The sequence below is a fragment of the Berghia stephanieae genome, chromosome 1 (genome assembly GCF_034508935.2).
Source record: "Berghia stephanieae isolate SIO BIC M18660-M18661 chromosome 1, UCSD_Bste_1.3, whole genome shotgun sequence".
Lineage (NCBI taxonomy): Eukaryota > Metazoa > Mollusca > Gastropoda > Nudibranchia > Aeolidiidae > Berghia > Berghia stephanieae.
Window position 1 is genome coordinate 84,807,213 of NC_088360.1, and position 24,288 is coordinate 84,831,500.

Consider the following 24,288-nt stretch of genomic DNA (forward strand, 5'->3'; position numbering starts at 1 on the left):
TAAAAGCTGTTGACAAGGTGAGGGTCATTTTAATCTGTCGATATTTAAAGGACGAGATTTCTGGACAAAATCTTTAAATCGTGTTTTTGCAGAGTATGGCATACTTAACTTGCAACTGCTGTTACAATTTTTAAAATCATTCTAGACGGTTTATCAAGCCAGATGCTGCTAAGAACTAAAGTGATTATAAGAGATTATAAGAATACTGGTAAAAACATTTCATTCATAAAACGCTGATTATTGCAGAAATGCGCACTGAAGACTGACAACACAATATACATACTCCCAGTCGCACTTTCAACATCCTGGGCTCTCTCTCTCTCTCTCTCTCTCTCTCTCTCTCTCTCTCTCTCTCTCTCTCTCTCTCTCTCTCTCTCTCACTCACTCTAGCTGGCTCTATCCAACGCTGATTCAAATTTATTTTCAATGTGCTCGTTTAAGAAAAATGTTGTTTACCCTCAATGTGGTGTACGAAATGTACTTCATTATTTCCTTTCCTCAAATGTACATGACATAAATTTATGTTTCATCAAGTTATATTTAACTCACTCGTTTTGGATTAAACAGTCTAAGGATATAGGATTTTTTTAAACAGTTTGTTGAATGTGGAAAGTAACCTGGAGCTCAGTCAAGTTTCCAAATGTAAGTATACTGACAATTAAGTAAACTAGATGGCTTTAAGCAAACACGTTATGTACACATAACTTAAACAGATCTAATACTCAAACGCAAGTATGGGCTGGGGTTAACATCATTGTGAAGGAACTTAGTTGGGTTGAGAGCATTTCCATTAAAATAATGAGCCCTTAACAATTATTATCATTTACCGGGTAATGACACTGGTAAAATAAGCTCAAGTCGTACACCCGTGTTAAATATTCCAAGCGGGGCCATCTCGTCATTTACTGAATAACCGGCACCTTTCCTTCCGCTTATTAGTTACTTGTTACTCTTTTTTTTTCTTTTTCTTTTTCTTTTCTCTTCTTTCATTTATATTTCCTTCTCATTTTCCTTTTCTTTTTTTCGGAAAAAGTGTTTTGTATTAGAAACAATAAATTATGCTGCTATGCGCTGTCGCCAATCAATTCTATACATGTGTAACTGTGCCGTTTTGAATACAGTATTGTGATCGATGATTACATAAGCTTGCATGGATATCTTATTGCAAGAGATAATACGTTAATTCCCTGTTTGTGTTCAAGCCTTGGTGCAAATCGGTTTAAGCATATTGTTATCCTATCTTATCTGATGACAGTTAGAAAAGGGAACGAAAGTGTGATGTCAAAAACTGGTTCCATTCTCATTAAAACAAGTCTTCCGGAGGGCTAGATACATACATTGCGTGATTGATCCTCTGATTTCAGAGTGATGTCATCTTATTTTCTAGTCTAAATATATGCTCGTCGCCAATAAATGTCATCCATCCTCGCTCCTTTACGCCCTGTAATCTTATGAATCTACTTATAGATCCAGCTACTAAAATAGTTACGCCACCTTATGATTCAATATGTAAATCGTTCATTAGAGGGGGGGGGGGGGGTTCTTCATTAAGTCAAGTTGGCTAAGGACTCCTTGTAAAGTTCTTTGAGCACGCTTGGTGAATATTGCAAAATATAAATCCTCGATATTTTAAATCTAAAACATAGACGTACACAATTGTATGACACATTTTTACGATTATACATGGCTCAATGCACTCCGGAATGCTTTATCAATTCACTCTTCATACAGATCAAAACTTATAGAGCAGTATAATTAGGTGCCCCAAACGTAAACAACGGTCTAGAAGCACATGGCAAACCACATGTTCCTGTCTTGATAGCTCAAGTTCCAATGTAAATTATAGAAAAAAATAACCTTTAAAATTTTGCTGTTAGGTGGCAAAAGAAACACATATTCATAAATACTCGATCATGCATCAAATAATGTCTAGATATGGATATTTTATGGAACAAAAGGTAAAATTTATCAAAAGTTACAGTCTATCTATTTTTAGACCAGAGCAAATTATTGCGCAATTTAGTCTTATATTATTATTTCTGCAACTGTTAGATTTTATGTAAACATATTTTCAATACTGAAAGTGTATTGCCTACAACTCAAACTACAAAATTGGGAGACCTATATTGTGCGTAAATTTTTCCGGTCCCTAACGAAAATCACTAGGAACTTGTTATTGTTTACGTTTGGGGCACCTAATTATACTGCTCTATTCTTTTTACAGAAAACGAGTCTATTATACGTAACCGATTATTTTCTGACGCTTTAACAAAGCTCTTTAAATGTCTGTAGCAGGATATTCATTGAAAACAGAGTCGAATGATGTGCTAATGTGTCTAAAGATCTGGAAAGTGTGTAAGAAATAGTGCCAGACGTGCACAATGGAATGACGTTTGATTTTTCTTGCACCAGTGATTGTACTAAACCAGTTTACTGCCGTACTCTGGTAAAACTCGTATTTAAAAATTTGGTCTGAAAACTCGTCCTTCAAATATTGATCGAATTAAATGACCTTCATCTTCGCAAAAACTCTTAAACCTGGGACCTCGCTATATATATATATATATATATATATATATATATATATATATATATATATATATATATATATATATATATATAGTTAAATTGAATGTATCCTTCAATACCTTGTGACATTCTTTAAAAATCAATTTACAAATAGTAGATAACTCCAATCCAATAATTTTGACAATACGCCGAATACTGGTTCATTCCCACATAACTCCTGACGCATTGGATCACAAATAGTAAGAATTTATTGGCACTGAAATTGTTATTATGTCTTATTTGGTGTTGAGGTAGTCCCTCAGAGCGGATAGGCCCCTTGCGCCGGAGTGTATCCCCTTTTCTATGGCGTGAAATGGACAATAGCAATTGCCCGATATCCTTTGGATTGGAAGCTAGTCTATCGTAAAGTACTTCCCGCCAGATATAACAGACACAGCTACCCAATCATTGCTGTGTGAACAAGGAGGTGAGAAAAAAATCTCAGCTGCATAACAGATCGATCTCGGTTCATTTGTGTATGGAGCGAGTGGTCTACCAACTGAGCTATCGGGGTCCCATTGGTATTGAGGTAACGTCCCAATTATTCAATATCACTTGAATGTCAGTTGGCCCCGATGTTCTTGCTTTACCAAGGTATCCAGTTTGTATTGGTAATCTATTGAAGAAAGTAGATGACGAGGCGTTCATTTCTCACTCTTGGTAATGGACGTGAAATTCGAGGCTCTTTCTGTTAGCTTTCCCGAAATGATGAATAAAATAAACACCTTAAACATGTTGCATTGGTCGCTCTGTACGCTAAATGCAGGCTGCTCGTGGTCCGCAAGGGGAAAAAAACATATGAATTGTAAAACGCTCTGTTCATAGTAACAAGACAGCGAACAAGCACTATATAGATGCCGTATATATATATGTACAGGTAGAATTTCAAAAACAAGAGAGATTTATAAAGTGAGGGGAATAAAGTGACAAGACCGTTGTAGTTGCTTGGTCAACAAATTCCGAATTGAGTCAGAGACCCCCAGATACAGCACAAAAGTGATTCAATATTTATTTTACTCGTCTCCTGAACTGCTAAGCGCTTTAAAAATAAAGCCTAATATATATTGAATTACGAATACATGCTACCATCTATGACGAAAATGATATTGTCGACCGGTGTTTTCTTATATTTATTCGAATCATAAAGATATTCGGCTGTTACACCATTATAAACACGCTATTCTTTTTGTTACTGCACATTTCACTTTGAGGCATTTAAACGTGCACCATTGAAATTTACTTTATAATGATAACTATTCGATACAATGCGTTTTTCACCAATAGCTTTTTTCATATAGCTAGAATAATCTATCTTGCATGATGCATTTTGATATTTTGGTGTCTCCTCTCTTTGTATTTATTTGTTGTTAGCCACTCCTAAAGGTCAAGTCTACATTGTATGTATGTAAAGTGGCTATCATAACTGAGATTAACAGTACCACCATTTACTCAATAAAACAAATAGTTTTCATTTAGTTGCCCTTTGCACTTTTATCTAACATAGATCTCCCTTAATGGTCAAAAATCTGTACATTACATCATTGACTTAATCTCGCTTATAATCCAAAGCATTTGGAAGAAATGTGCAAGAGAAATTGCTGGAAAAAAAATTAATCTGATTATAGCCCATAAAGTAAATATTACGGAGTTGAAAGTTTTATTGTTGTCATTTACAAGAAAGTCAACTTTTTAAAAAAGAAATGGTATCAGTGTTTTTCATTCTTATGTTAAAATGAAGGGGGAGGGGGGTTGAGGTGGGGCGGGGGGGGGGGGGGGGGGAATTGACTGTTTAGCCACTATATTACTTTTAGACTTTTCGACACGCTTTTTTGATTTCAGCCAAATTACTCTCACCCTATTGTTAAACAAAAAGCTCATTGTACTCGAGGTCAAGATCTGAAGGTTATTACCGTGCTCTGGTAGGTCTGTAAACAAGATAAGGTTTCTTTTGGATTTAAATTTTACATTGCCCTATACATGGCATGTATACATAAGGCACAAAACAAACAATCTGATATACTTCTAATATGTTATTAACATACGTTTAAAACGTTAGTATCTATTTATCTTTATCATACAAAATCCCAATTAATTTAAAAAACAAATGCTTTGAAATTTTAGAATCAAAATCTGTGAAAATTATGCGCTTTACCTTTAGCAGACAATTCTGATCAACGTTTGTACCCTTTGTTATATTTATGTGGTTTTATGAACACACATCCCTCCTTTTCTCAGCCAACAATTACATTTAATTTACTACAAATATTTATTAATTTCTCGTAACTTTGAATATCTGAGTAATAAAAACGGGGAAATCTTAACCTGATAAACGGGAAATGAGGATGGATAAAAATGCGCGCCAATAATATTATCCCAAACTTGAGTGATCATAACAACTGTGTCTGTAGCATCCCAGATTGTAGGTGCCCTCCTACCATAGTAGAATGTAATATTTATGTACTGTTCTTGTACTATAGTCCTGATGTATAACATCCAGCCTGTCCACCCAGCAGTGATAGGGTAGCTGGGTCTGTTAGATCTGGTGGAAAATACTTTGCGATAGACCAGCGTCCTATACAAAGGATAGCACGCACTTGCTATTGTCCGTTTCACGCTATAGAAACCGGGATAAACTCCGGCTCCATGGGCCTGAAGGACTAAATAACACCCAGCTATTAAAAACAATAAGCCACAATACTTAGATGCCAGTCTCACCTGAGTCTTAATGATTAATAATAACTCGGATATCAAAAGTAATTAACAGGCAACAAATATTTCCTCATTACATATTACTATATCAGTGATAGATATGAGTTTATGACATTCCTTTCCCACCAATAACAATTCGTTGTATGCCCCTTACACACCTGCAGTTAAGACGCTGGCTTTACTTGAGACAGAATAGGAATCGTCAGACAAAAATGTCAGTTTGGCCTGCGTCCGTTAAACATTTGACATGCAACATATTCTTGCCACCAGAAGATGATCTATTTTAAGCCAGAAAAACAACTTTCACCCCATCAATTTCATAATATCACTCCGATTATAATTATGAATACAGATTTGAACTCAAGATGTCCAAATTAATAAAGTCTACATTTACATTGGTCGATTAAATTATTATTTAATGCATATTCATTTTTTTTTCCTTATCCAATGCAATAGTCAGCCACGTGCTCTGTCATGACACCATGTGAATGTACTGGGTTTTTGTTTATTTTTAACTGAAGGGTTTACCCACATTTCTAACTGATGATTCTAACAGAAAGCGACAATTCAGGTGCTGAAGTAACTCCACAAACTTGTCATGTCGTGAGATTTTGAGATGAGAGAAAATGAGAGAAAGAGGAAAAGAGATTGGCAGCGAAAGAGAAAGAGAGAGACAAGAGAGAGAGAAAGAGAGAGAAAAAGGGAGAGGTGGAAGATGGAGATGAGTAGCCCTAGAAATGTCTTTAGACCCATAAACATTATTTAGATCGTGTGGTTCATAATTGCTCTTTTGTAGTAGTATGCTCTTGGCTAAGAAGCTCATAACATTGCCATCCGGAAGAATAACGGACCAACACACAAAACTGTGTGTATCCCTGAACGTTTATAGTCGGGTTAATACAGTTCAGTGAGCATTACTCATAAACGCGGATGGAAAAAAAACAATAACAATGACCTGAGTGACGTCATCTCCGAACTATCTATTGCGGTTGATACAACTGCTACCTGTTGTTTTGATCTTTCTTTGTTTTTGTTATTTTTATTGTTTATTTGTTTTGTTTTTGTTTGTTTGGGTGTTGTTTTTGTTGATTTGTTTTGTTTTGTTTTTTGGGGGTGGGGTTTGTTTGTTGGTTTTTGTTTTATGTTTTGTTTGTTTTTGTTTGTTTGTTTGTTTTTTTGTTTGTTTGTTTTGTTTTTTATTTGTTTTTGTTTTTTTAATTTGTTTTTTGTTTTTTTTTTGTTTTATTGTTTGTTTTTTGTTGTTTTTTTTTTTATGGGGGGGGGGGGGGGGGGGGTTTGCAAGCTAGTTTTCATCACATTTAACCCGATTTAATTAGGCTACCGGTGCACATCCGTGTGTCTCTATGTGTGTGTGTGTGTGTGTGTGTGTGTGTGTGTGTGTGTGTGTTGGCGGGAGGAGGTGTTGATAAATATAAATTTGTCAGTGTTTTCCAACCAAAATCGGTGAAGGAAAGTCAATCTACTATTACTCACCCCGAAGGAGGGCGAAGTGGCCGAGTAGTTAAGACATTGCACTGTGATCCGGAAGGTCCCAGGTTCGAGTCTCGCTTCAGGCATTTTCGTTTTTTTTCCTTGGGCAAAATTATTACCCCGCATGGCTATTTTAAACAAAATTGGCCAGGACCTTTCATTTCAAATATCGATTGATTTTTAAAATTTAGCTGTAACTTTTTCTGACCAGAAGAAAAATAGCTTTTGTCAGTGTATAGATAGTATGCGCTTGGCTAAGAAGCTCATAACATTGCCATCCGGAAGTATAACGGACCAACACACAAAACTGTGTTTATCCATGAACGTTTATAGTCAGGTTAATACAGTTCAGTGAGCATTACTCATAAACGCGGATGGCAAAAAACAATAACAAAGACCTGAGTGACGTCATCTGCATACTATCTATTGAGGAACGAAATTGACATTATTTCAGCTCTTTGTTCTTGTCTCTAGTCAGCCATGTGTATGTGCAGTTCTCACTTAAATCTTTTCAATCAGACTATAAACGTTCAAGGCTACACATACTTTTGTGTGTTGATACGCGATATCATTTGGCGAATGTGATGACCTTCTAAACTAGACGCATTGTATTATTACAGCAGAACAGTGTCCCTTGAAATTTCTTTGTCAATTTTCAGAGTCGCCATGAAGGCCAAAGTGAATTCGTTCACCACATGGGATTATCTGGTGTTCTTTTCCACTCTCCTGTTTTCCATGTGCATCGGAGTTTACTTTGCTGTGCAAGGACGCAAAAAGAAAACAGAAGGTACGTTTTTAAACTTTCAAAAAATACTTAAATTTACATCTCTTGGCAGTATTGCATAATACTCTTTCGGCTAATGAGAGCGTTTTATATTCATGTTTTCGTCCAACCAGGTCATCAATCACATGATTTGTTGCTGTCCAACGATTGGATATTTCTTAACAAATGTAAACACGCTGCTTTGTTTACAATAAATGTTATAAACATACCCATGTGTCAAGCTGAATCAAATGGCCAATCGTGATATTAAATATTTAAAAAGCTGGTGAACACTTTTCACTATGTGGGTCACTTTGAGCACATTTTGCAATGTGATCAATGACATCGAACACATGGAAAAGTAATATAGATCATGCCCATTCTCGAAAAGGAGTGAGGATGGCGTATTTTGACAGTTTATACGTTCCAATATGCCATTCGTATGAGCCCATATTTTACTTTCCCAGTAGACCATGGAAACAACTTAAAATTCCTTTTCACGTCGCCTTTTTGTTATTCTTTTAATCGTGTCTTAAGCGCCGTGTACTCAAAGAAATTGAAATAAACGAACAAAAACTAGCATTCTTGGAATATCTATCATTGTTGGCCATACTACAATAAAAATTTACACTCGAGTCTTGTGGAATAGTAAGACAGGAAAAATACATTTGCATTTATGATTAACATATGAAGCTATGTGGTCAAGTGGTATGACAGTCGCTTTCGGATTGGAAGTCCTGGGTTCAGCCTCGTACGGCGCACAGCTGGGTCTTTGGAAATGGTTTTTTATTCACATTTAGTCAGATGTAAAATGAGTACCTACCTGGCCGTTAATAGCGTTGTCTCTGTCGGAAAAAATGTAATATCGCCTAACATGCGTCATGTCTCCCTCTACATATTAAGTGTTACTTTTGGTCAGAGACCCCTTGTAAAACGCTATATAAAAGCACGTTTTGTTGGGGGTTTTTAAGCACAAGGCCACAGCGATCACGGTCCTCGACTTTTGCAAAAGTCCAGGGCCCGTTTTCATGAACTCGGACTAGCACTTAGTCTCTGACTTTAGTCAAGGACTTGAATAAATCGGATTTTATGTGAGATGACCAAGCAATTCCCAGACTAAAAACACGGCACCTTCGGACTAAGTTTGGTCAAGTTTTAGTCATTTGCTGAGGCCGGACTTACAGCTTTGTCTGAGACTAGTTACTAGGATACATCATGCGGCTATGTGGTCTAGTGGTATGACACTCGCTTTTGGATCGGAAGGTCCTGGGTTCGAGCCTCGCTTCCGTGCATAGTCGAGTCCTTGTAGAAGGCTCTCTACTCACATTCTCTCACCGTACTCAATTGTAAAAAGAGTACCTGGCCGTTAACAGCTTTGTCTCTGTCCGAAAAATAAAATTGTAATATCGCCTGACAGGCGACGTGTCCCGTCCTAAATGTTAAATGTTGCTGTTGGTCAGGGACCCCTTGTAAAGCGCTTTGATCACGTTTAGTGGATATTGCGCTATATAAAAGGTCAATCACACCGTCGACAAGATAGCAGCTATTTTTAGGATGAGAGAGCTTTGATTAGGAAGGAAAATACGTCGGTTACGAATAACAGAGGCAAAAAGTGTCATGTTGCCATTGACACTGGCTTTAAAAAACTGTAAGATAACTGCAGATCGTCGAAAGTACACATTTTTGTGAGTAAAAACTTTTTTTTTTTTTTTAAACCCGAATCTAATCGCTCGCGAGTTGCGAATGAACGGAGACTGAAGTGGAATGGTTCGCTTCAAAGAACAACTGAAAGGAAAAACGATCAGGAAGTTTAGTGGAGACACAAGTTTTTCTGCTGGCATTGTAACTGACTGAAATAATGTGCTTCATCGAAACACAGTTTCTGTTTTGTTTTTGTTTGTTTGTTGTTGTTTTTTTGTGGGGTTTTGTTGTTTTTGTTTTTTTTTGGTACGATTTGTTTGAGCTTCAATTAAATGTACATTGGCCTAAATATATAATTGGCAGTCGACCATGGACACCATTGTAGTCTGTAGTATGAAGACTGGTATCTGCCATCGTGTACTAGAGAGTTGGGACCGCTCCGCACTACTAGAGAGCTTGACGTTACCAGCACAAAATGGTCAAATTAGTCACCGTCCTTACAACGCCCACTTCTAGGCAAGAGACAAGCTAGGCAGAGACTAGAAAACGTTCATAAAATCCGATTGTTTTTAGTCACTTGCTCCACTTAGGCTTAAGACTCTAAAGTAATTTGCTAGACTAGTAAATAACAAAATCTAAAATAAAAATAGGGCCTGATATGATAATGACTCGAACGTCGGTGACAGATAGACACGCGGTAACAGGATTGCTTAGCGTACAATGACAAAACGCTTTTTCGCATTATGGATAGAAATAGTTTATTTCATTTATTCATTGATCAAGTAGAAACCCAAAATGCTAATAATGGGATCCAATCATTAACGAGCTTTCCTTTTAAGTTGGTTTTATAGATACCCTAAAAATATTTTGCGTCATGTACTTATTTAACAACTATGAGCTCAATTTTAAGACTGCATGCAGGAAGATTGGGGCCGGGGTTCAAAATCTAATCCTATAATTATATCATGTATTTGTAGATAACGATCCAGAGTTATTTTTTAAAACCAATAATCTGTTTCACGATATTACAACTCAAGTTACGCATAATTTAGTAGCCGATTCGGTCACTTTACCTATTTATTATACATAACTATTGTATGATCTGTCTAAATGTTTTGATTTTTTTACAAGTGGCCTTGATAACAGTCTGATAAAATAACGAAATGCGCTGATTTGTTCTATTTTTGTTTAATATGATTCCTCTGTCCTCTTTTGATATCGTGACCCGTGGTCTCAAATCGGTATTATGTCGGGATTGACGTGGAATTTGGTCGGGAAGGTGTAGATAGACAGCAGGGATTGAATATATATATATATATATATATATATATATATATATATTATATATATATATATATATATATATATATATATATTATAGATGAAACTGGACAAGATGTCTGATTATTCTGATTCAAAATTCACTTTTCAACATATAATTCGAAGTTTTGGACGGCGGGTCATTTATTTTAAGCCAATCAATATCTGATGTCCAGTGTCAAAATGCATCTTTCAATTGACTAACTTACTTGACTTACTTCTTAATCATCAGTATTGCGTTAGCTGCCTCTATTATCGCATGTCTTGGTTGATTCCTTCCACAATTCATAAGTATCTCTCTGTGGTTGAAAAGGTCGGAAGATCTTCCTTTGATCTTAGTTCTTGGCGATTTTGGAGCCGGTTTAGATTTCAATTTAGCACGGACATTGTGAATTGACGAATCTCTTCTGTCTCTATATTTCAGATGGGATGAAACATGTATACATGCCATTGTTGCGCTCACTTTATGGGGCAGCGTAGCTCAGCGGTACGGTATTTGCTTCGTACCCGAAAAGTACCCAGTTCGATCACCCGCCGCTGCGCTGTGTGGCCTTGAGCAAGTCACCTCACCTTAGCACAATTTGCGGCGCTGCATTGCGGCTGGCGCCTGGGTTATTCAGGCCTTCCCTTGGAATAGACCCTAGAGAAAATTTCCCCTATGGGATGAATAAAAGGGAATTTTATTTGAATTTATTTTAATTTAATTATTTAATTTTCTCAATGAATGTACCTCCTTCCCAAGGTGAATACCTGATGGCCAGCAGACAGATGTCAGTCCTTCCGGTAGCCGTTTCCATCACAGTCTCCTTCTTGTCTGCTATCGCCATCCTTGGGAACCCAGCAGAGATGTATAATCAGGTATTCACATCCGGGAATTATTTTTATGTTTAAACGGTTAAGAAATTGAAATCTTAAACTGACTATTCGAGTTCTGCATTTCTATTATTATATGAGATGGAAAATTTATGTATGTGTTTGATATGATTTAGATAAGGTTTTGACAAAAGATACCAAAATAACGCAAAAATTGTAAAAGTATGCTTTTCCATAATATTATTTTTACGCCAAGTTTCAAAACCAGAATCATAGTTTTAATAACAATAACAAATGTAATCAATAACATTCATCCATGCTTGACAAACAAATTATGACTTAGACTCATTATCCTCTTTTTCTGCGTAAGAGTACGATATCTCTTAAAATAATTTATTTCTCGTGCGGCTGTGTGGTCTTGTAGTATGACACGCTTTAGAATCGGACGGTCCTAGGTTCGAGCCGGTCTCAGCGCATAGTTGAGTCCTTGGAAAAGGCTTACTCACATTTTCTCACCGTACTCAGTTGTAAAATGAGTAGCTGGTCGTTAACAGCATTGTCTCTGTCCGAAAAAATTGTAATATCGCATAACCCCTTGTAAATCGCTTGGAGCACATTGAGTGGATATTGCTCTATATAAAAGCTCACGGGTTTTGTTTTGTTTTGTTTTGTTTTTGTTTGTTTGTTTTTTTTTTCTTGGGGGGGGGGTTGTGTTTTTCTTTTCTAGCCCAATTTGCCTACCATCTCTTATCTCACTGACTGCATAGATAGTAGTTTCTTTATTCTTAGTCTGAGCCACAGCGTACCTGTATCGATGAACTTTTAGGGGGCGGGGTATTTTAAAACGTGTCTGTATTTTCGAAGGGCATTTAAATATACTTAACCATAAAACACATTTGCTTTTATTTTCTTCACTGAGCGCTATTAATATCATTTCATGGGATTCCATTTTAAAAATTGAGCTTTTATAGCGCAATATCCACTACGCGTGCTCAAAGCAACATTTAATATGTAGGACGGGACATGACGCCTTTTAGGCGATATTACAATTACAGAGACAACACTGTTAACAGCCAGGTACTCTTTTTACACCTGAGTACGGTGAGAGAATGTGAGTAACTTAACTATGACCGCCTTCCGATCCGAAAGCGAGGGTCAAACCACTAGACCACATAGCCGCACAAACTCATAAGGCCTCATAATAAAAAACAGGAAGCCGGTTCTGATATTAATGGTGCAAATTTCATATTTTTTTAAAAACAATAACTGAAGATGACTTCATATAAACATTGGTACCAATAAAATTTAAATAATATCCCAACACACACCAAAATTGATTATGACAATTATAACTACTCACCTAAAAATCTCCCAGTATATCCTGCTGCCTGTTGCGCCAAATGGGATGAAACAATCTCATTGATTGATAGTTTGGACAAGACACTTTTATTTAAATCGTATGTACCAGCACTGCTTCTGCTGAGCCAAATAAATCCAAGGTCCATGGGCCTCATTTGTTTTCTCGCTGAGAAGAGTTTGGGAGGCTATAATTATCCGAAAGTACAAAATTGTGCCACATAAACTTGATATGTTTGCTTGTCAATTTTTCAATCACTATTGATTTAACCGTTTGGTTCAGTTTGTTTATTTGTTACTGAGAAGTATCCAAATTTATACCATATTTTTCCAAAAACGTTGCTAGATGTCACCAGTTTCACTCGATATCGTTTTTGCATTGCATGTTCTGTTTTCTTGATCTTTTGTTTTTAAGTTGTTATAGTAGCTTATTTATAACAAAGTGAAAGTGATTATGAACTATAAATGATATATGGCAGAAACTATTTATATTGTAATCAAATAAGCTTTTTATGGCCTTAAGTTTCTATATAGATGCATAAGTACAAAAACATTTTTCATAAATTTGACTTTAAGAGAAGTGTTGAAAGTAGTTTACTCATTTTTAATAATTGTTTACTCTACAGGGTGCTACATTCATGTTCCATGCCCTTGGTGTTGCTGGTGGGTGCCTGGTCTCCACTGTAATATTCGTACCTCTGCTGTACCCACTACAGCTTACTAGCTCTTTTGAAGTAAGAAATGATTATAAACAGGTTTCGTTTGCTTTTACATTACTATCACAATAGAAGAAGAAGAAGAAGAAGAAGAAGAAGAAGAAGAAGAAGAAGAAGAAGAAGAAAAGAGAAAGAAGGAAGAGAAGAAAGAAGAAGAGAGAAGAAGAAGAGAGAGAAAAAGAAGAAGAGAGAAGAAAGAAGAAGAAGAAGAAGAAGAAGAGAAGAAGAAGAAAGAAGAAGAAGAAAGAAGAAGAAGAAGAAGAAAGAAGAAGAAGAAGAAGAAGAAGAAGAAAGAAGAAGAAGAAGAAGAAGAAGAAGAAGAAGAAGAAGAAGAAGAAGAAGAAGAAGAAGAAGAAGAAGAAGAAGAAGAAGAAGAAGAAGAAGAAGAGAAGAAGAAGAAGAAGAAGAAGAGAAGAAGAGAGAAGAAGAAGAGAGAAGAAGAAGAGAAGAAGAAGAGAGAAGAAGAAGAAGAAGAAAGAAGAAGAAGAAGAAGAAGAAGAAAGAAGAAGAAGAAGAAGAAGAAGAAGAAGAAAGAAGAAGAAGAAGAAGAAGAAGAAGAAAGAAGAAGAAGAAGAAGAAGAAGAAGAAAAGAAGAAGAAGAGAAGAAGAAGAAGAAGAAGAAGAAGAAGAAGAAGAAGAAGAAAGAAGAAGAAGAAGAAGAAGAAGAAGAAGAAGAAGAAGAGAAGAAGAAGAAGAAGAAGAAGAAAGAGAAGAAGGAAGAAGAAGAAAAGAAGAAGAAGGAAGAGAAGAAGAAAGAAGAAAAAGAAGAAGAAGGAAAGAAGAAGAGAAGAGAAGAAAGAAGAAGAAGAAAGAAGAAGAGAAGAGAAGAAGAAGAAGAAGAAGAGAAGAAAAGAAGAAGAAGAAGAAGAGAAGAAGAAAGAAGAAGAAGAAGAAGAAGAAGAAGAAAGAAGAAAAAGAAGAGAAGAAGAAGAAGAAGAAGAAGAAGAAGAAGAAGAAGAAGAAGAAGAAGAAGAAGAAGAAGAAGAAGAAGAAGAAGAAGAAGAAGAAGAAGAAGAAACAGAGGAAAAAGTGGAGGGGCATGAGGAGAAGGAAGGAGAGAAGGAGGAAAAGAGGAATAAAGAAATAGAGAAAGAAATGGAGAATCAGGATGAAAAGGGGGGAAAAAAAGAAGATTGGGTTTATGTTTTATTTTACGCCGTTTTCAACATACAAATTATGTGATTAGTTGATAGATCAGAAAAACATTTCGTCTCCTTTAACCAGTTAATTGCCGTACTATGAATTACATGTCAATATTGATCGAGGTCCCAGGTTTGACAGTTTTTGCCAAGATGGTGGCCATTTAAATCGATAGATATTTGAAGGACGAGTTTTACGGTCAAATGTTTAATTTACATTTCTTTCCAGAGTACGACAATTACACTTATTAAATGTCTATTTATAATAAGGCCGAATACTTCAAAATAGTCAAATCGGCAGATATTTTGAGGACTTTACGTTGCTTGTGTTTTTTTTCCCCAAGATATGGCTATTTACTTTCAAAGTTTTGACAACATTAAAGAAGGATATGGCATTACAAAGCTCTTTTATCGCCATTGTGTAAAATGAAGCTTTATTCTCTCGAGCACGGCATGTTCTTACGCCTTGGAATTCTATCATGTAAACAAACTTTATTCTTCTTTTTTATATATGGACTTTGGGCTTTTCATTTTTTATTTTTTTTTATTCTTGTTGACATGTCTCAGTTACTTGGTGTCCGGTTACATCGAAACTAAAAGAAACACCTGACTGAAGTTATTACGCTCGATGGCTCGTCTCCATTGGTATACAAATATAAAAGATTACTTTTTAAATTCTTTCTTGTAGTCTATGTTGAAGTAAGCCTAAAGATTGGAAATCTGAATTCATTGTCTTGTAACTTGTCTTTAAACTATATTGTTTGGGGAGAGGGGGGTTAAAAGGGGGAAAATAGTTTAGTGTCGGATGAGATTCATAGATTCTCAGGTGAAGAACTTGAAATTATCGTTATCGTTGTAGGAATCGGCGTCCATGATTTCCCTGGGTTTTTCTGTTGTTGTTTTTTTCTTTTTTTTTTGGGGGGGGGGGGGGGGGGTTTTTTTTTTTTGTGGGTTTTTTGTTTGTTTTTTGTTTTGTTTTGGTTTTTGGTTTGTTTTGTTTTGTTTTTTTTTGGGTTTGTTTGTTTTTTTTTTTGTTTTTTGCCTTCTGCTTGTTTTTCTTTCTGATTTTATCTATCAAACTATTCACAAAAATGGCTGGCTGAAAACAACAACAGAGAGCTGGTAATATCAATTTTGTTCAATCAATTGTTTACTCATCGATTTCGTATGTGGTCTAGTGGTATGACAATCGCATTCTACGTTATCACCTAAAACTCGATACAATTTGGCAATGTATCTAGTGAGGTGAGAGCTGCATTCCATGTATTCCCCCCGACGATCATCAGATCAAGGGATGAATGAATGAATGGATGAATGAATGAATGAATGAATGAATGAATGAATGAATGAATGAATGAATGAATGAGTGAGTGAATTAATGAATGAATCTATTCTTTAATGTTGATTTATTTCCCATCATTTGTGGTGATTCATGCAGATCAAAATGTTTGTTTGCTACACTGCAATCTAAATCCGTTTTTGTTTTTGGTTTAGTTTCGATTGTTTTGCTATGTTTTTTATTATTTTTTCCGTTTTTTTTTTTGTTCTGATTTTCTTTTCTTTTTTATTTTTTTATTTTTATTTTTTTTTTATTTTTTTTTTTTTTTGCTTTAGATTTGATTCTATTATTGATGTTGTTTTCTCTTTTCTTCTCTCTCTTACTTTTCCTTTTATTTATTTCTTTTATTTTTTAGGACATTGATTAGAACGATTATGTATTTTTGAAAAAAAAAAAAAGCCTGATAAAGATGTGCTTCTATCACAGAATTGACATGAGAATGTCGTTTCCGTTTTTGCCTGCGTCACTTCATTTATCTCTTGATTGTTTTCTTAGATCACACCATAAAATGTATTCAAGATCCAAGGCGTGTAATGATATTTAAATCCATTCATGGGCCAGACAATGGTGATCAAAAAATACAATTTTCCGGTCCATGTTTTTTTTTTATTTAGATACTCATCTTGCAAAAAATATTGTTAATGCCAAAACTAAACGCAAAGTTTATTGATGCTCTGTGTTTACGTAAAATAATCACAACATCCGCCAGTTGGATATAGATGGAACGAAGATGACGTCACTATGGTGTTTGTTATTGTTTTTTGCCATCCGCATTTATGAGTACTTCTCACTAAACTGTATGAACCAGACTATAAAAGTTCATGGTTACACACAGTTTTGTGTGTTGGTCCGCGTACTTCCGGATGGCAATGTTATGAGCTTCTTAGCCAAGCGCATACTTTCTATATCGTATCAACACACAAAACTGTATGTAACCATAAATTCTTATAATCTGATTGAAACAATTTAGTGAGAACGTATCATTAATAAGGTTGTCTAAAAACAATAACAAAGAGCTGAGTGACGTCAATTTCGATCAATATATAGACCGAACTCATATTGAAGTTTATATTCGCACTTAATTTTGGCATATCTGGTACGCATGTATTATCCTCGATGGTCGCTGTAATTAAGGGGCGGTTTGGGTCTTTTCTAAAAAAAATGTTAATTACCTATATTGGGCGGTTTTAATCATTCTGTATCGTCAATATAGGTTAAAAAACAACATTTATGGTGAAAAATTTTAATTATCTGTGTTGATACCCATTTTGCGATCTAATTTGGGGGTCTGACATAAAAAAATATAACAATCTTGTGGCAAACGTTCCACAAAAACTAATGAAGGAATGACCTCCATATTCTTCCCTCTTGTCAACATTGTACTATAGTGTGTCACCATAGAGAGATTTTACGGCTTTAGCTTATGGAATTTTTATTAGATCATTACAAAGTTGAGAATCAAAATGTTATGACAAAATTGATGTAAAAAATTCAGAATTAGAATTATAAGTTAAAGTTCACAAATCTGATCAAAAAAAATCTCTCTATGGTGACATAATACATTATCTCTGTGATAACTGTGGAAATTTTCAGACAATTTCATTGAATAGATTCTGAAAAACGTTTGACACAGTTTCCATACCCTTAGTAACATTACATTTTGAGAAAATAGCAAAATGGCTTCCCGTTTTTCACACATTTCTTACTACCTGTACCATTTTCGACTGTGTATTTCGTGCCTTTATAGTCTTCTTTAAGAATTTGGACTTCAATTATATTATTTCTAAGATAATAAAATATAATTTTCCACCAAAATCTCAAAATCAAATTTTTGAAGGTTTTTCCTAATAATTAGACCCAAACCGCCCCTTAAATCAATAGATACCGGCCTATCTATTTTTCCTTCTATCGGACAAACAAGGCGGATGACATCAACAATAGTCACCTCCCCACGTATAGCTTCATTCACTCATCTATGAATAATGATCAAGTGGTAGGACGATGTCCCTTGAATGAGTTGCAAGGCCTTAAGACAATGATAATCGATTCTTTGCGAGATCGTATATATATATTTATATATATAAATTTGATAAAGAAATCTCTACTGCGAACACGGGTCCCCAGATTTTGCGAGAAGTAGAAGCTGCTTGCAAAGAGATGAAAAGGGGGGAAGCGGTAGGCCAAGATAGTTTCTCAATAGAATTGATTGACGCTCTCGACGATCTGGGAATAGACATTCTGACAAAAGCCTTTATTGTCATATACGAAAAGGGTGAATTGCCTAATGTTTTGAGGTAATCGGTATTCAAGGAACTATTGACTGTGACCAACACTGAACAGTCAGCACAATGAGCCAGGCCAAAAAATTATATTAAGAATACTTATGAAAAGAATGAGGAGCAAGATCTCTCCAGAGATAAGTGGCGAGCAGTTTGGTTTTGTTAAAGAAAAGGGTACGGTAAATGCAATCTTTACATTGAAAACAATAAGGCAATTGTCAATCGAAAAACAAAAATCACTTTATCTATGCTTCATTGATTATTCCAAAGCTTTTGCTTAGAAAAGATCGATGTAAACAGTAAAGACCTTCGACTTGTGAAAAACTTATACTTGAATCAAATAGCGTGTGTCAAACTTGATAATGAAACATCGGAGTTCTTTAACATCGATAAGTGAGTAAGACAAGGTTGCGTCTTATCACCGGACCTTTTTAACATTTATAGTGAAATAATATTCAAAGAAATTGAAGATATGAAAGTCGTCGTCGTTGGAGGGCAGAATATGAATAGCATAAGATACGCAGACGATGGCACTCTGATAGCATACTCTCCAGAACAGGTGCAGAAAATGTTAGATATACTGGTGTGCAAAAGTGAAGAGATGGGCCTGAAACTAAATGTTAAGAAAACCGAATGCATATATATATATATATATATATATATATATATATATATATATATATATATATATATATATATATATTAGAGGGGGGTGTTATTTAACTATTTATGATTTCACGTGTCTAATATTATTATGCAGGCAGTATTTCATGAGCATCAAGAATGCTAGAATTGTGTGTGACAAAATGCCTTTTATCTGATAAAAATAGGCACTTGTTTATTGTATTGACTAGATATCCAAGAATACTTAAACCATCATAATAACAAACATTTATTATATTCTTTTACAGTATATAGAACGAAGATTCCGTTCCAGGACGGCCCGTCTTGTAGGCACTTGCATGCAGATTCTCTCTCAGGTAATGCTTTTCAATCTTTTGCTGGATGGGAATTTAATGATGATGAAAATTATGATGTTGTTGATGATGATGATGATGATGATGATGATGATGATGATGATGATGATGATGATGATGATGATGATGATTCATACACACTTTTAGATTTTATTCTTTTACCAATGCCTGTTCCGTAATTTGTCACTTCGGTCAGAAATCTGCAGCCATGCATTTACTTTACTAGTTATTTTTTGTTTTTATATTATTCTTTTGGATAATATCCGAATTCCAAGAAGCCTTATTTCCAAATAAGGAAACCCTTTATTGCCGAGCTTCATTTAGAGAAATGCAGAGGTACAATGCTATGCATGGAATTACAAAAAGAAAAGGGGGGAAGTATTTGTGAAGTTAATCTTTGATCGCATTCAACGACATTGAAAACATCGAAGTTGAAGCTAATGAATGAAATTGAGAATTTATAAATAGTATGCAGATGACGTCACTCAGGCCTTTATTATTGTTTTTGCCATCCGCGTTTGTGAGTTGTTCTCACTAAACTGTATTAACCAGACTATAAAAGTTCATGGTTACACAGAGTTGTGTGTTGGTCCGTTATACTTCCGGATGGCAATGTTGTGAACTCCTTGGCCAACCGCATTCTATTTATAAAATTGAGCTTTTACATAGCGCAATATCCATTTAAACGTGCTCAAAGCGCTTTACAAGGGGTCCCTGTCCGACAGCAACATTTAACATTTAGGACAAGACATGAAACCTGTAAGGCCATATAATATTATTTTCGGACAGCGACAACACTGTTAACGGCCACGTCCTCATTTTACACCTGAGTACGGTGAGAGAATGTGAGTAAAGAGCCTTTTCCAAGGACTCAACTATGCACCGAGCGAGTCTCGAACCCAGGATCTTCCGATCCGAAAGTGAGTGGCATACGACAAGACCACATAGCTGCATGATAATGGGGATGATATTGGCAATGATACTTGCATATATTTCTTGCAGGTGTAATGATCGAAAAAAAAAGGGTAGAAAAGTCCCGACATCGCACCTCCCTCTTTTGGGTTAAAAACTCATTGAAAGTGTGTACCCAGTGCTCCGGGGCGAGTATTGAAACGTAGGATGGTATAACTACTTAAGTAGCAGGATGTATAGGCAGATTCTTATGATAACGGGTCAGAAAGGACCAGAATGGATGGTCCTTATTGACGACCAGCATTTATTTAGACTAGAAATTAAGTTGAACAATCTAAGTAGCCAGTCCACCGGAAGACTGGGAGTGTACACTACCAATCAGATTGGAACCAGATTGTTCAACATTGTTGAAATTGACAATGTTTTACACTGGTTATTAGAATTGAAAATAGTAGACGTCCTGGTGATTCCACTGATATTTACGCCTTCTCTTCTTCATTATCTCTTTTCAACAGCTCATTTATATTGCAACAGCATCATTTGCACCATCTACAGCACTCAAAATTGGTTAGTTACTGGTATTAGTGCTACAACAACTACTACTATTACTATTACTACTCCTACTACTACTACTACTACTACTACTACTACTACTACTACTACTACTACTACTACTACTACTGCCGCTGCTATTACTACTACTACTACTATCACTTCTACTGCTACTACTACTACTACTACTACTACTACTACTACTACTACTACTACTACTACTACTACTAATACTAATTCTACTACTATTATTATTATTATTAGTAGTAGTAGTAGTATTATTATTATTATTATTATTATTATTATTATTATTATTATTATTATTATTATTATTATTATTATTATTATAAATTATTATTATATTATTATTATTATTATTATTATTATTATTATTATTATTATAAATTATTACTATTATTATTATTATTATTATTATTATTATTATTATTATTATTATTATATTATTATTATTATTATTATTATTATTATTATTATTATTACTGGTGCAGCTTCTACTTTATTACTACTACTACTACTACTACTACTACTACTACTACTACTACTACTACTACTACTACTACTATACTACTACTCCTAAATTTAAAAAAATTAAATTGAGCTTTATATAGCGCAATATCCACTAAATGTGCTCAAAGCGCTTTACAAGGGGTCCCTGGTCAACAGCATAACAGGTTAACATGTAGGACGGGACATGACGCCTGTTAGGCGATATTACCATTTTTCGGACAAAGACAACGCTGTTAACGGCCAGATACTCATTTTACACCTGAGTACGGTGAGAGAATGTGAGTGAAGAGCCTTTTCCAAGGACTCAACTATGCGCCGAGCACGAGGCTCGAACCCAGGACCTTCCGATCCGAAAGCGAGTGTCATACCACTAGACCAAATAGCCACACAAGTACTACTGTAGTAGTAGTAGTAGTAGTAGTAGTAGTAGTAGTAGTAGTAGTAGTAGTAGTAGTAGTAGTAGTAGTAGTAGTAGTAGTAGTAGTAGTATAGTAGTAGTAGTAGTAGTAGTAGTAGTAGTAGTAGTAGTAGTAATAGTATTGTTTTATTATTATTATTATTATTATTATTATTATTATTATTATTATTATTATTATTATTATTATTATCATTATTATTATTATCATTATTATTATTATTATTATTATTATTATTATTATTATTATTATTATTATTATTATTATTATATATTTCTTCTACTACTATACTTACACTACTACTACTACTACTACTACTATACTACACTACTACTACTACTACTACTACTATACTACTACTACCACTACTATTACAACTATTACTACTACTACTACTACTACTACTACTACTACTACTACCTCTACTACTACTACTACTACTACTACTAATACTACTACTATACTACTACTACTACTATACTACTACTACTAACTACTACTATACTAACTACTACTACTATACTACTTACTACTACTAACAACTACTTCTTCTTCAAACTATGCAAACTATTGCATGAAGGTTCAAGGCTCGCGACACCTTTGATACTTTTTTTAATTTGGAAAACTACCATGAGAATAAGTACTGGATTGGATTTTCTTTGAAATACTATCGTGATAATATAATCTATTGCTCAACTGTTGTGTTGAATGTTGAAGCAAGGTTACCTGTAAGTGGAACTGCATTAATCCTCCCCTTTGATCTGTGATGAGCATCAGCAATCCCGAGCGTGAGAAGAAAGCTTTCTGTTAGGGATTATCTTGGAGTTTGTTTTTTCAGGCATTTACTTTTATCATTTTCTATTTCATTTTCAATTTCAAACATATTAATATATCTATTTTAAGTATTTTGTTAAACAAATAGAATTCTCTTGAATCATTTCCCTTAAGCTTTAGTTAAACCCCTGAGGCATTTTAATTGAGATTAAAGGAAAAGATGAATCATGGACGTTAGCAGCATGAATAAAGACTGTATAAATATAATTATTTCAATGAGTAGATAGACTTAGATTACCAGGACAACGGCTTAATGCAAAACTAACCCGTACCTATTTAGAATTTGATTTAGAAATGTTGATAAAATGAGAAGAAGAATAATCATAGCTTCAGAAGTAATATTCCTATTACAGATCACAACAATACAAATGAGAATTTAATCTTTTTATGTTTTATTATTATATTTATTAATATATCTATTTTTGTTTCTTTTATTTGTGTGGTTTTTTTTTAAATTACTCTTATTTTTCATGTTCGTGTTTGAAATACAGATATAAAATAGATATCTAGGTCTTATTGGAAAATACATTGATATATTATTGATACGTATTCAAGTGTTTTGCATCGTTGCCATGAAGACACTGCTTGTTAAAATCAATGTGACCTTTCTTATGTCATCTTCTTTAAATTGTTATTTCTTTTATGTTGTTTTCTAGGAAATTTAATCAGATTTACAGCTTGGATCTTTCATGGCCTGTCTACTTATTTTTGGTTATTTAAATTAGAAGCAACGGAAAGCCGTTTTAGTACCGAGTTCCTGAATCAGCATGATACTTTATAGGTTTACACAAGAAAACGTGAGCATCAATACCCAATAAACGTGCTCAAAGCGCTTTGCAAGGGGTCCCTACCCAACTGCAACTCTTATCACGTAGGGCGAGACATGACACATGTTACGCGACTTTATTTTTTTTTTCAATAGAAACAACGCTGTTAACGCACGTAATTCACTTTATATTATTTGAGTACTGTTTTTGTGTGTGTTTTTTTTTTTACTCCTTTTTTTTTTTTGGTTTTGGCAATATTATAGAGCTGATCATTTGTCTTGAATACAATTTAAATGGTTACGCTTGAAAGTTTTCTTTTGGTTTGGAATGGGTTTGTCTGTTTTCACTAAAAGCTAAGTGTGGTACCTGAGGGTAGTGTACTATACTAGGGCCATTGTTATTTATAATTTTACATAAATTAAATTATCTCAATATCATGAATTCAAACTGTAAGATGTTTACAAGCGATACCAAAAATCTATTCTTCTAAACAAAATTGCCAACTCTTATAGAACAATATATAGACTATGCTTTATTTTTATGGTCTACAGATTGGCAATTATGTTTTAGTGTTTAATATTGGGTGGGGTGCCTGACCTCCCATTGTGGGCAGGGGGGTACATACTGTGTCTTCTATCCCCTTATATCTGTTTTCCAACATGCTTTCTGTCTTTGTCTTGGAATGAGATTACTTGGTTTTGTTCTGGCTCTGGCCCGAGTCCTAGCTGGGAGGGAAACAGCCAAATGCATAGTTATTGTTTTGGGAGATGATATTTTTTCTTGTAAATCATCTCTCTGTTATGTATTATTATATTTGTTATTTTGAATGTATGTAAGCATTTGAGTGTATTCCTCTTTGTTGGATTTTGTGCTTGTGTCCGGATGAGACTTATAGGTGATCTCAAATTAAGTACATAACTGATATGCTCTTGGAATCTACATCTGATCCCTATTGTTCCCAGTTACCCTATGTCTTACTTTTTCTTGCGTGATTTAATTGTAATTCTAGAACTTCTTACTATCCAATTTTCTTCCTTTTTACTGGCGCTGATTTGACCTTAATGTGTTGCAAGCGCCGTAAAACCCTTAAAAACAAAAAAAATATTAGTGTTTAAAAACATGTAAAGTCTTACATGTTGGCTGAAAAAAAACCCTTCTTATGCTTGCT

General features: G+C 34.8%; 1 protein-coding gene across 3 annotated transcripts in view; it reads left to right on the plus strand.

Moving 5' to 3' along the window:
* LOC144959641 (sodium-coupled monocarboxylate transporter 1-like) overlaps positions 1 to 24,288 on the plus strand; it is a 51,718-nt gene that overhangs the window by 10,391 nt on the left and 17,039 nt on the right. For 2 of the 3 annotated variants that reach the window (XM_078892300.1, XM_078892317.1), the window contains exons 2-6: positions 7,428 to 7,555; positions 11,235 to 11,350; positions 13,288 to 13,395; positions 19,046 to 19,114; positions 20,539 to 20,590. In XM_078892300.1, the coding sequence (XP_078748426.1) occupies positions 7,435 to 7,555; positions 11,235 to 11,350; positions 13,288 to 13,395; positions 19,046 to 19,114; positions 20,539 to 20,590 (466 nt within the window). In that variant the 5' untranslated portion in view covers positions 7,428 to 7,434. Of the gene's footprint in view, positions 1 to 569; positions 643 to 7,427; positions 7,556 to 11,234; positions 11,351 to 13,287; positions 13,396 to 19,045; positions 19,115 to 20,538; positions 20,591 to 24,288 lie in introns of those variants that run through there. The other variant, XM_078892308.1, reaches the window with a different exon arrangement.